The sequence below is a fragment of the Sander lucioperca genome, chromosome 2 (assembly GCF_008315115.2).
Source record: "Sander lucioperca isolate FBNREF2018 chromosome 2, SLUC_FBN_1.2, whole genome shotgun sequence".
NCBI lineage: Eukaryota > Metazoa > Chordata > Actinopteri > Perciformes > Percidae > Sander > Sander lucioperca.
In genome coordinates this window covers 8271066-8287010 of record NC_050174.1, presented here as the reverse complement: position 1 = coordinate 8287010, position 15945 = coordinate 8271066, and the positions used below count along the sequence as shown (strand labels likewise).

Below are 15945 nucleotides of genomic sequence, written 5' to 3'. Positions count from 1 at the left end.
ACAAATGATGCAGTAGGATTTAATCTGAAAACGATCAACTCTGGAGTTGCACAGGAGGAGGCAACAGCTTGAGTTTGTTAACCCTCATCCAAACTGTTGGAACTGGGAGACGACTGTCCAGTTTTCAGCTCAAACCAGATACATCTGTCAAAGTTTGGACACAGGGTGATCTTTTCATTAAGAGAAGATCTGTGGCCTGACATTTACAACACCCGTTAAAATGAAGATGTATTACATATTTCACAAGGTGGCAAAAAAGGCATCCATCTCTCTGCCTTACCATCTCTCTCTCTCGCTCATGAAATGTTGTACAGTTAGTGGCTTATTAATTTAAAGTGTAGCCTACTGCATCAGCCTATCCTAGGTGAATATGCTAATCAACAATTTTGAGGCCTGATGAAGTATTTTACAAGATGCTGTAAAAGTATTTTTGGGAAATTCACTGTCAGGTTCAATTGCTCAAAGTGACTATCAAAGGAGAACCATATCTCAACCTGTATATTAAAAAGGAAGTGGACTTATTTAAGAGGCAGATTTGAGGCCCCAAACTGTTGTTACAAATCAGTGACAGGGTTTTTATCAAATTTAGACCATGCATATTACATAGAAATCTAATTCCCAAGTTACATTTTAAAAACAGTAACTATCAAAATATACAAAAAGGGGTATGCATGTTCTCATAGACCCCTTAAGGTTTTACATTACTAAAGCATAAACCAACCCTTAACTTTATTTGATTGTTAAATTGCGTTTGTCGGTGGATTTTCCAGTTTATCTAGAGGTTTAGCTGTTTTATAAAGCTGATTTGTTGTCTGCTGTTGTTGCAAGATGGCAAAACGTTTAATATTATGACAATCCACACTGTCCATCTGTGATTACATTTTACTATCAGAATGTGAAAAGCCAAATATACCATACAAATGTGTCGTCCTCTAAATATAACAAATGTGCACTGGTTTACACTGAATATTTAATCTAATGTGAAACCATAAGCCTACATTTGAAACATTCAGAGTTCATGTTTATGAATGTTTGAGGGTTAACGTGCACTAAATTTGAAATCAGCACTTAATATTTTCTCCAGCTGTTCAGATTCTAAACAGCACACCCCTATGTTACTGTTAGGGTAATTTCTTTTTCCTTGTTTGTGTTTATGAAAAATAACAGAGCTGATGGGCCATACTGACATGTACCCTGACATTAGTAAGAGGCCAGAGTCAAACAGGATGAAACTCTACTTTTATTTTTCTCCACTTCGGTTTGATTTTTCATGCAAACATACGAAAACTAACCTCTCACTTTCTTCAGTTACTTAACATCACACTCCTGCCATTTAACTCCAAGCAATTTAACATAATTAAAATGGGTTATCAAACACCAGTGTCATTCTTAGTATACAATATGCTCATTTGCTGTGCTAAATCTTAAAACTAATTTATGGTAATGTAGCTGAAAGAGCAGAGAGAGACTGAGCACCTAAAAAACCTCGCTGTCATGTCTCTTTCCACATGCCCTGACATGTAACCCCTATGACATCTTTAAATTTAACAGACGGGCTGCTGATAAACGAGTGAAAACAAAGACAGATATGACACTGGAAAGAGGAGGGAAAGAAGAAAATAGTGTATCTCACTCTGTGTCTCTTTCTATGTAAGACTTATCCCTCTGCCCACCTCATTCTTAATACTCCTTACCCTCCACGCCGTCAGCATTTATTCCTCTATGAAAGGCTCTGATCGAGGAGTGATTTGCATGATTGCATTTTCCATACCTTGCATTAATAGTGCAGGAGGGATGAATAGCTAATGGCCTATCACATTTAAGTAGCCATCTCAACTAGCCATCACATTACAGTTCCTTCAATCTGCTAATGAAACAGGTCTCTCTCTCGCTCTCTCTCTCTCTCTCTCTCTCTCTCTCTCTCTCTCTCTCTCTCTCTCTCTATATATATATATATATATATATATCTCCTTCTCCCTAAATAGACACGTGGTCTAGGCAGGTCAGGAAGATACCTTGACGTCTAAAATAAAACATATTCTGTGTATGCAAAGAAGTGTATTAATGACAAAATGGTGAGCTGCCTCAAACAGTCTCAAAAGTTAAATATGAATACAAGCAGTGCTCCACATCTGTTTAGTACAGGTATACTATGTATTACTATTAGGCTGCTCTACTGCTTGTATTTCTATGTTTAGACTAGGGGGGAATAGTACAACTTCCCAGGTCCACCAAACTACACTGTTGAGTATGAGTCAAATAACAGAAAAAGAATGTAGTTTTTACTTGTAGTTTAATTTATTGATTAGCCGGTCAATAGAAAATGAATCAGCAACGATTCTGATCATCATTTCATCGTTCAAGTCATTTTTCAAGCAAGTTCTCCAATGTTAGAATGTGCTGCTTTTTCTGATCTCAAATTATATTAAATTGCTCAATTTACAATAATTTCACAATGTTGGGGGTTTTTGACAAAACTAGACATTAAAAGAGACCATCTTGGGCTCTAGGGAACTAGCAATTTTTACTATATCTTACATTTCTTAGACCAAACAGTTAATTAAGAAAATAATCGGCACATTAATGAAAATAATAATTACTAGAAGCCCTATAAATTAGTTTTTATACTCTCTAAAAAGAGTAGGCAAACTTTTAATGTCAAAACAAGTCTTAATAATTAAGATTTTGTTTCTCTCACAGAAAAGTTGAGCAGGTTGTTTGAAGTGGTTTGTATTTATATGAATGTAACTGTGTGTGTGTGTGTGTGTGTGTGTGTGTGTGTGTGTGTGTGTGTGTGTGTGTGTGTGTGTGTGTGTGTGTGTGTGTGTGTGTGTGTGTGTGTGTGTGTGTGTGTGTGTGTGTGTGTGTGTGTGTGTGTGTGTGTGCCGTAGAGAGAGTGTAGTTTCCACTGCTTCTGGGCATACTGTATGTGCATATTTGTGTGTGTTTTAGCAAAAGCTTGAAATGTTTTCCCATTTGGCGAACAGAATACAAAACCTCATACCACAAGGTCATCGACACCACACTCTATTTATATTTTTTACTCTCTCTGGGTTATGGCGAGCTCCTCTAAGCCCCCCCCCCCCCCCACCACAACCACCTTTTTACGCCTCCCGCCAGGCCGAATTTCCGTAATCTTCTGAATCAGCTGCCAATAGATTTCCCACCAGAGTTCACGCTCTTATTGAAGATCACGAGGATCAAAAAGGGAGATACCCTCAACACCAATATGGATACATACACATATTACCACACAGTTGTGCCATGCACACTGAAATATGCCCACAAAATTCACACTTACTGTACATATAAATGCACACACCCACATACACACACTAGCTAAGCTCTAGAGACCTCTTTTAATAGTGTTTGGCTTCTAGGGGATCTGACAGGACCTCGGCGCAGTGGAGAGTTTAAATAGCGATTGCTTTGATGAAAGGAAAGATGACATCAGAAAAGGAAGGAAGGATGGAGACCGGGAAGCAGAAAGGGAGGGACGAAAGAAAATATGGATCCAGTAAGAGCCAGGGACGGAAACAGAAAAAAATGTAAGTCACGGGGTGAGAATGTATGAGCTTGAGCAAATAGTTATTAGCGGTCTCTGAAGGGTGGCGGCGTGAGCTGAATAGACTGGGACTTGGAAACCACTGTTACCAGTGGTGATAGGGGACCGCTTCACAGCCCTGCAATCTGACAAAGGCTTAGTAGGTAATGGAAGCAGACCCTCCGACAGCAAAAAAAAAAACATAGGAGTTATAGCACACTATAAGAGCCGAGCATCAGAAAAGTCAAAACCCTCTTCAGGTCCAACAAAGTAAACGTTCAAACATCAGAGATGTTTATCAATCATGATTTGTCAAATGTGGACTAACGTCAACAACTGAAACTACAACCTCAACCAGTGACTGTGGATTATTCACTTAAAGCACAGCATACTGATTTGTGAATGTTTAAAAATGTATCATTCTGCCTAAAGGCCCAGGTACAACCTCTTTAGAAAAGCAAGCAAAGGCCCTGCTTTGTCCGTTGGCAAGACAAAAAAATCTCTCCCAGCTGCCAAGATGTTGTCTTGTCACTGACTTTGTGATTTCCTCTCCATGGCGAGGCACAATTAAAAAGATAAATGTACCCTGAAATCAGTGGGTCAGCTGATGTTGACCTAAACAAGGAACATGCTTGATCATAAAACAAACTGCACAGGCTAAATGTAAAGTTTATGCACAGCAGAGTTGGCCTGGAGCTCATCTCTGCAAAGAAAAACTCTTTTGTGGCAGCCAGGCATTCAAGAAAATAAGAAAATAAATGCATACATAAATACAAATTCGCAAAAGAATGATTGCAGCCACACACACCACACATACAGTACATAGCTTTCTTTTGGGGTTTTATTCATGTGCTCAAAGACAGAGGAGGGGATTGCAGAGTTGCGGCTGAAATAAAATTATAAAGTTTCCAGAAGGAAGGCAGATTTTCCAGAGTTCTTGGGGGTGTCTGGAGAGTGTTTATGCATCGTTCTGCTCCAGCTGAACATTAAATTTGAGGTTCAGATTTTGACGGCCTGATCAGAACAGACAGGCCATATGTCATGGCTTGGACAGGTTAGCGTTGACTGAGAAAAGGGGGAGATGAGTTTCTGTGGGTGTGTGTGTCTGCATTGGTGTCCTTGGCTGGTGAGGTCATGAGCCGGGTATTAACCATACACACACTTGCATACATTCTACATAGACATGTATTAATCAGATCGCATTATGCTCCAGCAAACTCAAACAAACAGCTCTCATAGATTCAAACCTATTTATAGCTACAAATGTACGCAAAGACTTTTCCTAAGTTTAAATAGTGCAACCAGATTTAGTAAACCACTCGTTTCTAGCCAGCAGTTAGATACTAAGAACTTAGGTAGGACTTAACTTAGTAATGAATTTACAAATAGTTGGTGCAACACAATCCAGGTTCCTCAGTTGACAGTTCTGTTCTTAACCAGATAAGTTGCAAGCAAGCAGCTGAAATGTGCAGGCTTTCCAGAGGCTAAACCCACACACGAGCACATGCACATGTATACCAAAACAAAGACTAGGAATAACAATCAGCACAGTATTTGTCCCCAGGAGCTTCTAATACAAACCAGGTGAGCCAACAATAGCAGTTAACAACTCCAATTTACTTTGTTGTTTAAATCCCATCACAGAGCACTGTTTAAAATACCAATTTGAACGAAAATTGAAAATGAAATACGAAAATTTGAAATCGTGAATCAGCCACGCAGCAAAAAACGTTTATCCCTGGAGACTAATACACACACAAATATACTACCAAACAAATTCAAGCAGACATACGGCCCCCTCCATCCATTTAGCATGCTGCGATACCCATAATTCCTTTTCTTTCTTTTTTTTTTTTGGTAGAAAATGACCTTCCTTTATTTCTCCCACACTCAAAACCCTGGGTAATTTTCTTAATCTAGGCCTGATTCTGAACATTTGCATAAAAATGTACACTTTTGATGCTCCCCTAACAGAACATGGCTCTAATACGCAATTACTCTCCTCAATAGTGGCGGCTAATTACAGAGCTGTGAGACAAACAGGTAGCAGAACAGAGAGGGGGGCCTCCGACACAATGGCTGAGGTGCTAGTCCGCCACATGGGACAGAGCGGCTCAATGGAAAGCAGTAAATTCATTTAGCCTGGCTTCATTAAACCCTGTTCCTTAGGCACTGCATCATGCGCTCCCCTTTGCTCTCTACCACCGTCCCTGCTCTCATTTGTGGGGCAGCGGATGTGCTGTGGGTAAGAAGAAGGCGATCACACAAATGAATGCAACGCAGAGGGAATGGGGGAACGCTGTAGGAAGGAAAGAAGGGAAGAGAGGGAGGCAGAGGGAGGCAGAAGGAGGGGAGGGAGACATACAGAGCATAGCAATAAGAAGAAGGGAAGTAAGGGAAGGAAGGATGGAAGGAAGGAAGGAAGGGAAAGGATGCTATCAATTAAGCAGCACGGCAATACAAAAAAAGAACAGAGCACTATTACAGAAAGTGCTTGTGGGATGGAACAAGGACATGAGGACATATGCTCATTTGATGATAAAGAAATAAGGCATAAAAGGATGAGGATAAAAAAGAATAATTTTGAATATGGCTTTTGTTTTATTCATCTGACCCAGTATTCCAAAAGCCAAAAAGAGCAGAGGAAGAGAAAATTACAGCTTTGGTCCTCAAACACAGGCCAAATGCCAGGGCTCCAGCATGGTGAAACACGGGCAGCCGAGCCCCGTGGTCTCTTTACCATTTAGATTATACAGGCAACTTTCTGACCCCACAGTATGGAAAACCATAATAAGCTACAGTCCCCGCTGTGTACCACCTGTAAGCCAAACCTATTCACAAACAACAACAACCTCAACTTGTGCACAGAAATTCTGACCACAAAAGTGTCCACAAGCACAAAACCAACTCTACTTACTCAAAAAGAAAATTACTCATATGAACTTTCCACTTCTGCATAGCTTTGTCAGACTCAATCCAACACCACTGGCTTTCATTTGCAGCATTCCGTGCCCAATTCATAGAGCGCTTGCTGGGAGGACAATTAATGTCGGTTGTAAAACGGACATTGAGAAGAGGTATGCCATCCCATGAAAGGAAAGAATTCACCGTTCTGAATGTAATTTGAAGGCTTGGAGGGTTAGGTGAAAGACGTCTGCTCCCTTCAGTGAGGGAACATGGAGCGCTGATGGCTACGCATTCCCACAGTGGAAGTTTCACCATCGTCCAATGCTTTGGTTCCTGGCCAACAGAACACTTCATGAGAACATTTCTGTGCGATTACATTACCTACTTGCTCAGTTGACACGCTGATTCTAAATGGCTCAAATCCCTTTTACACAGGACCCATACATCCAGCTGCAGGGTGAATACACACAGCCCGCAGTACAGGCCTCTGTCTGGGGAGGAGAACCAGCAAGGCTTCCTGAGTGAGAGTCGCACACAGAGCCTAAAGGCCATTTGCACTTAAGCACCCATTCACAGGCAAGGGTCTACAAATATGCATACAGAGATACCCACTAAGGTTTGGCCACAGACCGAGGTCTCCATGCATGTGCACAAAGATACGCATAGAAATACATGCACTGATGTTTTGGGGTGGTAGATTGAAACTGTAAATATGCAGGCTGACTGACTGACTGAGACTGTATTAAATCTTCAATAAAAAATAAATAATGATTGAGTTGGAGCAAGGCAGAAAGTTATTGTAGAAAAAGTCAAAAAAGAAAGAAAAAAATTCCCTTTTCTTTACTGAAAAACACAGGATAGTCAGAAAACAATGATATAATCTATCTTTTTTTTTTTCTAATGAAACACATGAATCAAACATGAAAGTGACCCTACACACAGATTTCTGCTCAGCAATGTAACCTTCAGAGTGGAATTAATATAGAGAAAAAACATCAATCCACAAGAACTAGGGAATTGGATAAAAGCTTAAAAATGAGATCAACTCTCAAAACAGAGACATAAAATAAGATCAGAGAGAAAATGAAATGAGAGAAGATCACTCTAAGCAGAGACCTTTTGGAAGATGCACAATCTACTGTACATACATTTTGCATCACTGAGCAAAATCAAATGCCATGTTTTTAAATCATGTTCTCTATTGGCTTATTCTCTTATCTCCTGGTCCGGTAATAGGCTGAAGTAAAAATCATTTTCCGAGCCTGACAGAGCAGAGGGTAAACCTAAACGCTGAAAAAATGTAATTACAGGAAAAACGTTTTTTGTCTAAATGAGACCAATCATTTTGCTGTCAAGGGTCAACAATTTGGTTACATGGATTTTAGTTAAATTTCAGTGTCACACTCATGACGCAATTTGTGAGATAATAGCGATCAATTTTTGTTTCTAAAGGAAGCATAAAAAAACCTTCCTGAGCAAAGGAAAAAAGGTCTGGTATTTGACCTCCTCACCAGACATCTGTTCATTTCTGCGGTTATTAGCTACCTTACTAGTCTCTAATGTGGAAATCTGACTTTTTTGTAACATATTACGAGCCACCATGACCTGCACCAAAGACCCGCTGGTGCAGCAAGCCCTTAGTCAATGAAAGAGGGTGATCAGAGTCACTTAAAGCCCCTTTAAATTCAGCAGCTGTTTAGCTGCCACTGACAGTTTATCACAAATCGAGTCTTGTGATTTCCAGAAATGAGAGCAATCCAATCAAATTTAAGACCATGGAGCAGCAGGGTGGAGTAGCGAGCAGGGAGACTCAAGACCCTCTGAACTGTACAGCAACAGCAAATAAATTGGCTCATTAATTACATATTTTAGCTATTTTATGTAACATATTTTTTAGTTAGTTTAGGATTTGACATAGGGACACAGGGAGATGCAAGATGCTGCTGGACTTGGATCTGTGCCCGAATATAACAGCAGCTCTCACGCTGTTGTAGCCTATAAGCTCCAGCTGCTTGCCTTCATTGTGTCTCTGTGCCGCGCCACAAATGTTCCTCCATCTCCGATACTTATCCAGGCACTAGAGTTTGACGCTGCCATTACTCAAAATTAATAACCACGGCAGCATGTTTATCATAGCACACTTTCACACCCAACCTGCCAGAATTAATCACCTCACTGTTTGTGAGCGTGACAGAGAGAGAGTTAGAAAGAAAGTAAGAGAGAGACAGAGAAAGAAACACAGAAAGACAACTGCAGAATAGATGAAGTGTGAAAAAGAGACAGAGCTAAAGAGAATAAGCGCCTGAGATGAAAGACATAACTGAGAGAGAAATGAGGGGGAAACTGCTACATGCAAACGTGTGCATCTGCCGTGCCTAATCACTCTGCCTCCATTACAGCTCGTTGGTTTATCCCTCACCCTTTTCTTACCATCATGTCTGACATTAGGGCAACACTGGCCCTCCTTGTGTATTCACTCTGCTAAGCAGGACTGTAATCTCAGCTGACAACCAATCTTCTCCAACAACGCAAGCCTGAGTAAATAAAAAAAAAGGCCTGGGTTTTTAATTTACAAATCATGCGAGTGCAGGGTCTGGCTCTGAGCTTCCCACTGGAAGGAGAACAAAAAGAAGCATGAAATTCTTAGCAGTGGTAGCTACCTCAAATTGTAGATCCTTGTGCTCTACGTGTGAAAATACAAGAGCAGAGAAAGAGAAGTGACAAAGACAGGGGAAGGCCCCTCAGCACCTCTCCTCAAATCTGGACAGACAGGTGGCGGAGAAACAAGACAAGGACAAATGTCTGTCGATCGCTCGTTCAGGCTCCTCTGACATTTTACATGGCATTTAGAAAACATCCAACAAAACCAAAAGAAAAGGGGGGGGGGGGGCAAGAAGAAACCAAGTTGGCAAGAAGAAACCTATGTATAGTGAGGTTATACAATAGATGTTGACACAAATGACCTCTCATCTGGGGGATTTTCTCACTTCCCCACAGTCTGCTGCTTTTTTCCCACAAACCTTTATGGCTGACCTCAGCAGCTAGAGAAGTCAGTTGGATAATTTGTACCCAGCAGAAACTACAAGATTGTCCTTTCACTTTTTTCCAGTAGTAATACTCAGCTGACGGCAGTCCCTTATGTCAAAAGTGTAAGTAGGTTCAAAGCAGAGAAAGAAAATAAGTTCACAGGCTGTTTTCCAAGGCCCATATTTATCAAACTGTGATCGACAGACAACAGATAAATGGTAACGATTCTTCACTTTTTTCCTGTTAAGAATGAAGACTTATTATATTTCATTGTACCTAAATGCTTTACTTCTCAGAGAGATTTGTGTATAATAGCTCATTTCCATATCCATAATCATCTTCATATCCATACTGTAGTTAAAAATACCTTGTACCTTGAAAATTAGAATGTTCACTTTAAGACTTTTTATAACATTTTGTAATAGGATTTATGAAACAGAAAAGGTTTTATTTTACAGCAGTAAACAATTAGCAACTTACCTGCTATCTTGTCTCGCCAGAGTTAAGAGAAAAACAGAATTCCTCAGAAACTTTTGCATTGCTCAGGGAATTGGCTCTTTATAGTTCAGCCAATTTACTATAATTGCATCCCTATTTAAATGGTTGGAGGCTACTTGTTCTTAATTTCATGTGTTAATTGCTACGGGAGATTTTTTTTTTTCTCCCATGTTGGCTCCTTAAAGTACTCTTTAGTGTAGTCTCTAGAACTTTGACAAATACAGGCTAGTGGTCACCTTCACTGTGGCCAATAAGAGTGGAGCAACCAACTGTCATTTGACACGTCGTTGATCATACTGGTGTATCGTGTACTCATTGGATTTTGGGGTTTAACACTTCTCCAAGCACTGTGGGATCTGCGAGCTGGCTGCAACAGAGGCTATTTGGAATGAGTTTCCATTGCAAACGCCTCCAACTCTACACGCCCTACAGTTTTAGAGAAGGTGTGTTTCTGAGAAAACTCTTCTCCAATTATTTCCTGCTTTATAAGCTCCTGAAAGTCACAGAGGGCCCCCGGTCATCCCTCATCTAGATTTTTCTGTGAGAGGGGACAAAAATGTAGAACAGCCAATTTGGGCTGTGATTTGTGATGCTCGTAAGTGATGGAGATATGCAGAGAATGTTGGCCCGAAGAAGCAACGAAGGAAAAAGGGATGCATATTGAGTCCCCTGTTTAAATTAAGCTCGGAAAGACAGAGATGAAGAGAGAGAGAGCGAGGGGGAAAAAACGCCAGTGTTTTTGGGAAATGCCCAACTTCCAACAACACAGATCTCATAAAAGAAATGACTCACTTCCTCCATGCATCGACTTTCAGTGAAGACTACAGGCCAACTGACAAGAGCTTGAGCACAAATACACACATGCATAGAAAGAGGAGGGACATGCATAAATCTGCACGTCAACACAGGCTGTGTCCAGAAGCAGGGTTAATGTTAGCAGAATAGATGCTGACTCTTTGCTTTGACCAAAACCACTGAGGAGGCTTCACCGCAAACCTTACTGCAACACACTCACACTTGAACAAACAGAAGCATGGAAATCACATAAGATCCATGTTTAATAGTCTTTTTTTCTGGCAGAAGAAGTGCAATATGATTTTTTTTAACTAATTATATAAATGACAAAATCCGGCATGTTTACATGCATGTATTCCATGTTTGTTCATTAACATGCACTGTCCCAATCAAATAAAAAAATAAATGACAAATTATACTATAAAAATCACATCTCCAGTAGGAAAATATATACCACGTGCACAACACAAAAGCTCCCCAGAGTTTCTGTGAGATGAAAAGAAACTGACACCAAGCCCCAAAAAATGAAAGAAAACCATTTAACTTTGACACTGTGTTCTCAACTCGGTTCTATAAAGTAAACACTGCCATTTGCTCTGTCGTTCCACTTTGATCATGACTCGCTCACCATTTTCAAACACAATCCCACATTGGTCTCCTATCATCGCTGGAAGAGGATACAGAGAAATAACAGGACCAACACTGGCCACCTGCAGCACATCCCATCCCATCTCCACAAGAAATGACGCTGAACAAAAAATAGGCGTCCTACTGTCGCAATCTGCCTGTCGGACTGTGACGATGGGAAGTCCAAATTTGGTCATCATTTCTCTCTTTCTTACTCTGTTTTCGACCATTACTGAGGAAGATAAGGGGAGCCAGAGGACACAGTGGGTTTTTTTTATTATCCTTAAAGATGAGAGAGAAAAAGAAAGAAAAAGAAGGGACGAAAAAATGACTGAAGTGTTTTGCCTCCCACAGAGCTCTATCTCTCCAATTGCACCTTATAGGGGGACAAATTGATCCTGGAAATAAGGGGTCATTTCCTCTGCCTGTTTACAGCATACTGTGACCCAGCTGTGCCCTCAGAGAGCTAATGTGAGTGAGGTTTATCATTCTGGTCTTCACTGTGACAACAAGTGTGTGTTTCTGTGTGTGTCTGTGTGTGTGTGTGTGTGTGTGTGTGTGTGTGTGTGTGTGTGTGCGTGCGTGCGTGCGTGCGTGCGTGCGTGCTTGTAGCAGTGACCCTGATATCTCTTTGACTCAAATAGACCTTTTCAGCCTCTCTCTCTCAATTCAATTCAATTTGCTTTATTGGCATGAATGTAACAAAAACAATATTGCCAAAGCATCAAACTATTCAAGTAATAATAATAAAAAGTGTAAATGTTTTCTTATTCATTTTAAATGTAATCAATTATGATTCAGCCTTGCTCATTGATTTGGGTTCTTATCGAATCATGGTCCTAATTATTGGCATATTATTGGAATACAAAAAGAAAAATGTGCAAAAAAGGGCTAAAAAAAAGTTCTCAGTGTGTCACATCCACACTATCTTGCCTCATACTTTTTACTCATTTACTTTCTCTCAACTGTCACACACAAATACTGTAGGGTTATTCCATTATCGGAGTGTAGTCGCGACGACCCATGCTGCGAAGAGCCAGGAGAAGTGAGCCGCGTTGGCACAACTCAACTGGTTTTCCCATTAAAATGTGGTGGAGTGATAAAAGGCTTACCTTGACACGTTGATCACGTGTGGGGTTTTTTTAGCCGCTGACACAATCAGAGCGAGCATTCTCCTCTGTGTTGGTGTAAACAATGGTTGTATTAATAGAGCTGTATTATTCCTACAATACATCCACGGTGTAAACAACACCGTTCAACATGGAACGCACCTCAGCCTTTCACATTCCAACTGTCAATGCTTCATACCTAAGCCAACAACATACCAGCTGCATGCTGCCACACACACACCCAACATCCTAGCTTTATCTCCCTCCCACTCAAGACTGACACACACACACGCACACGCACACACACACACACACACACACACACACTCTTTTAAATTCCAATATTCCCACAGGTGATCCAGACAAATCCAGTCAGACACACACACCTTCAGCCCCTGAACCAATGCATTAAATATCATTATGGAATCAATCAAGCCGTGTGTGTGTGTGTGTGTGTGTGTGTGTGTGTGTGTGTGTGTGTGTGATAAAGGGAAGAAGGTGATAAACTCATGTGGACTGAGGGTTTCACCAAACTCCATGTTTTTTGATTGAAAGGAGGCGGGTAAGGTATTACCATAACCTTCCCACCAGATGTCTGCTGTTAACTCAATAATGCAAGAATAATTTCACACATGCACGGCCCCCGCGCACACGCGCACACACACACACACACACACACACACACACACAGTTGCTATGAACCATGGTAAATTCAATATTGTGTTCACACTCCTAAGCCAGAGTGGGAGTACAGTCGGCAGAGAAGCCAAAGCCTTAGCTGTAAATCAATAGATTAAATAGAAATGTATGAATAAAACACAAGATAATAAATAAAAAAGGAGATGCTTTACTCTTGCCGTTATATTCTGTACAGGTTCTCTTCCATTTGAGAGAGAAAGGGGGAAAGAAAAGAAAGGAGTGGGAGCAGCAAGAAAGATGACCAGGGAGACAGAAACAAAGAAAAAAATAACTTCTTGCTGTCCTTTCAACTTGTGTTAGTAAATTATTACTGCATGTCTATCCTTCCCTGTGCAAGAGTTTGCATGCTTGCATAAGGAGTGTATCTGTTTTAGTACATTGTGTATAGGTTTTTGAATGTGTGCCCCATATAATGTGTCCTTCTGTCAATGTCAGTACAAAAACATCTGTGTAGCCTTGACTTAGGAGGCAAAGGTGTCAAACAAGAATAGAGTTTGATCACTTGTGAAGCTTTTCAATAACTACCTCAAACATGGTTCAGCTTCAAATGTTGTTGGTGAGTGTGTATGTGTGTGTACAGTACAGTTTGTGTGTAGAGATATTAAGGTCCTTAATCGACTAATAGATTAGTTGAGTCCCTCCAAAGATTAAAGGTTTCTTGTGAACAAACAAAAGTTATGTTTGTATTCTCTGCTTCTCCCCTCAAATCACTCGTCCTTGAGGCCTAAATATGTTGAATTCAAGTGGTCAAAAACTCCGCGGGGTGACTTTAAAGAAGTGATGCAGAGGGATCTCAAGATCCAGTGCTCACTAAAAAACAAAGGCAAATTCGTGATTACTGCCGAGAAGTGACTATTAATCACAATAATATAATAATAATAATAATCACATAATCAATAACAGCTCCCCGTGAAACCTCATGAAATATGACGAATCAATGAAAGATGTCTTGCTAACTAAGACCCTAAAGAGCCATTAGTCAAATGACTAATCTTTTGTATTTATTTTCAAGTATAAGCAAAAATATTAGTATTGGATTTATCATACTACTACTCTTGGATTATAAAACTAAAACCTTATACTAACAGTTACTGTTGTAATTTGTTTGTAATTGTCTTTTTTCTAAGGCTCTTATTGCAAACCTTGCTGTCCAAGGAGGGAGGTCTCTCATTGAGTTGCCTCTCTCAAGATTTCTTAAAGTTCTTCCATCCACGATGCTAATTATTTTAGGAGTTTTTCTTATCATGTTAGACAGCCTGGGCTAGGTCAGTGATTGTTACATAGTGGGCCAGCAATGCCCACTGAGCATCATTGCATGTGGTACTGGTCTATACAAATAGACTAGACTTGACTTGACATACCTGTCGTTGATGCTCCAGTTGAGGCAGAGGTTGAGGGAACTGAGGTTGCGACATTTCCTCACCACCTCCATCACCGTCTCATTGTTGAGCTCCGAGATGTGCCGCAGGTCAAGGACACTCAGGTTCCGTAGCTACAAGAGACAACCCACAAAGACATAAAGATGATTTAATCATGTCAAATTCACACAAATAGCTATCTGTGCAGCACAGACAACCTAATAACAGCGCACCCATTTAAAGTGACTAAACCACATGTAGTCATCCCTATTTCTAGTCAAAAATAATGTCACCGCATTTTGTTAGTAGTTTTTTATTATTATAGGAAGAACGGTATACAGATATGCATATGTCTGTTCATGAGGGAACCCGCAGTAGATTTGTTACTATGAGCAGTGCAAAAAAGGAAGCTACAGGAAGATAAATATTTGGTGTAGGCATGTACTGTATGGTATACACGCCTGCTGAATTACATGGACGGTGGGAATGTGGAAAACATCTCTCTACACACTGAGTAAACTTGTATACTGTCACATGTACTGAAAAATAGCATACATGCTGAATAAAACCTAACAAGGCAGAGAAATGATTGCTTGCTGTTACTGTTTATCATTCTGTGTCTGCATGCCTGGTGTGAGGGGTTATGAGCCAATATGAGCATTCGCTTTCCCTTTTCCTTTCATCTCTCCGACCCTCTTTCCGATCTGAATACTTTATAAGAAGGGGTTTAGATTAATCCTCCAGTCAAAATATCTACTTCCTGACACACTCTTAGAAACCACACTGACACACTGTTCAACAAGCGTACCTGATAGCTGAATTTACCAAAGGCTTTTGAAGTCACAGCACAGGTGTATTTTCTTTGATACATACTCAAAACTATTTAAGGCACAGGTGCATGCATGCACACACATACTGTACTGTACACTCTCACACTCACACACCAGGGATGCAGGATAACAGAGGAATGATATTCCGGCCAGCCGCGAGGGAGGCCAGGAGGTAAATGTCAGGGCCAAGGCTAAAGAGAAAACAAGCTTACAGTTGGTGTTAAGATCACGGAGTGCTGTTGTCAGCTCCATAGGCATGACATATACCTACCACAATGAAGACACCTGGGGGGAATGGATAAGGACCGAAGCTCGCTGGGTGAAGTAAGCACACATGTAAACACTCTTCCCTGTCCCCACATACTGAGATTCAAAACACAGAAACGCACACACCGACTGTAAACAAACACTGGTGAGTGTGTGATGCTGCACTGTGCTGAAGGTATTATATTATATTTCAAAACTTTTACATCTGTGTATATGCTCCATTTGTCTCTCTCTCTGTTACTATGTACTGTATGTAGCCTGTGGCTGTTTTGTCACTCCTCAAA

General features: G+C 40.6%; 1 protein-coding gene across 4 annotated transcripts in view; it reads right to left on the bottom strand.

The window, feature by feature from the left end:
* Positions 1-15945, bottom strand: part of fbxl17 (F-box and leucine-rich repeat protein 17) — a 240534-nt gene that overhangs the window by 128089 nt on the left and 96500 nt on the right. For all 4 annotated transcript variants that reach the window (XM_031305466.2, XM_031305467.2, XM_031305468.2 and 1 more), the window contains exon 8: positions 14568-14698. In XM_031305466.2, the coding sequence (XP_031161326.1) occupies positions 14568-14698 (131 nt within the window). The remainder of the gene's footprint in view (positions 1-14567; positions 14699-15945) is intronic.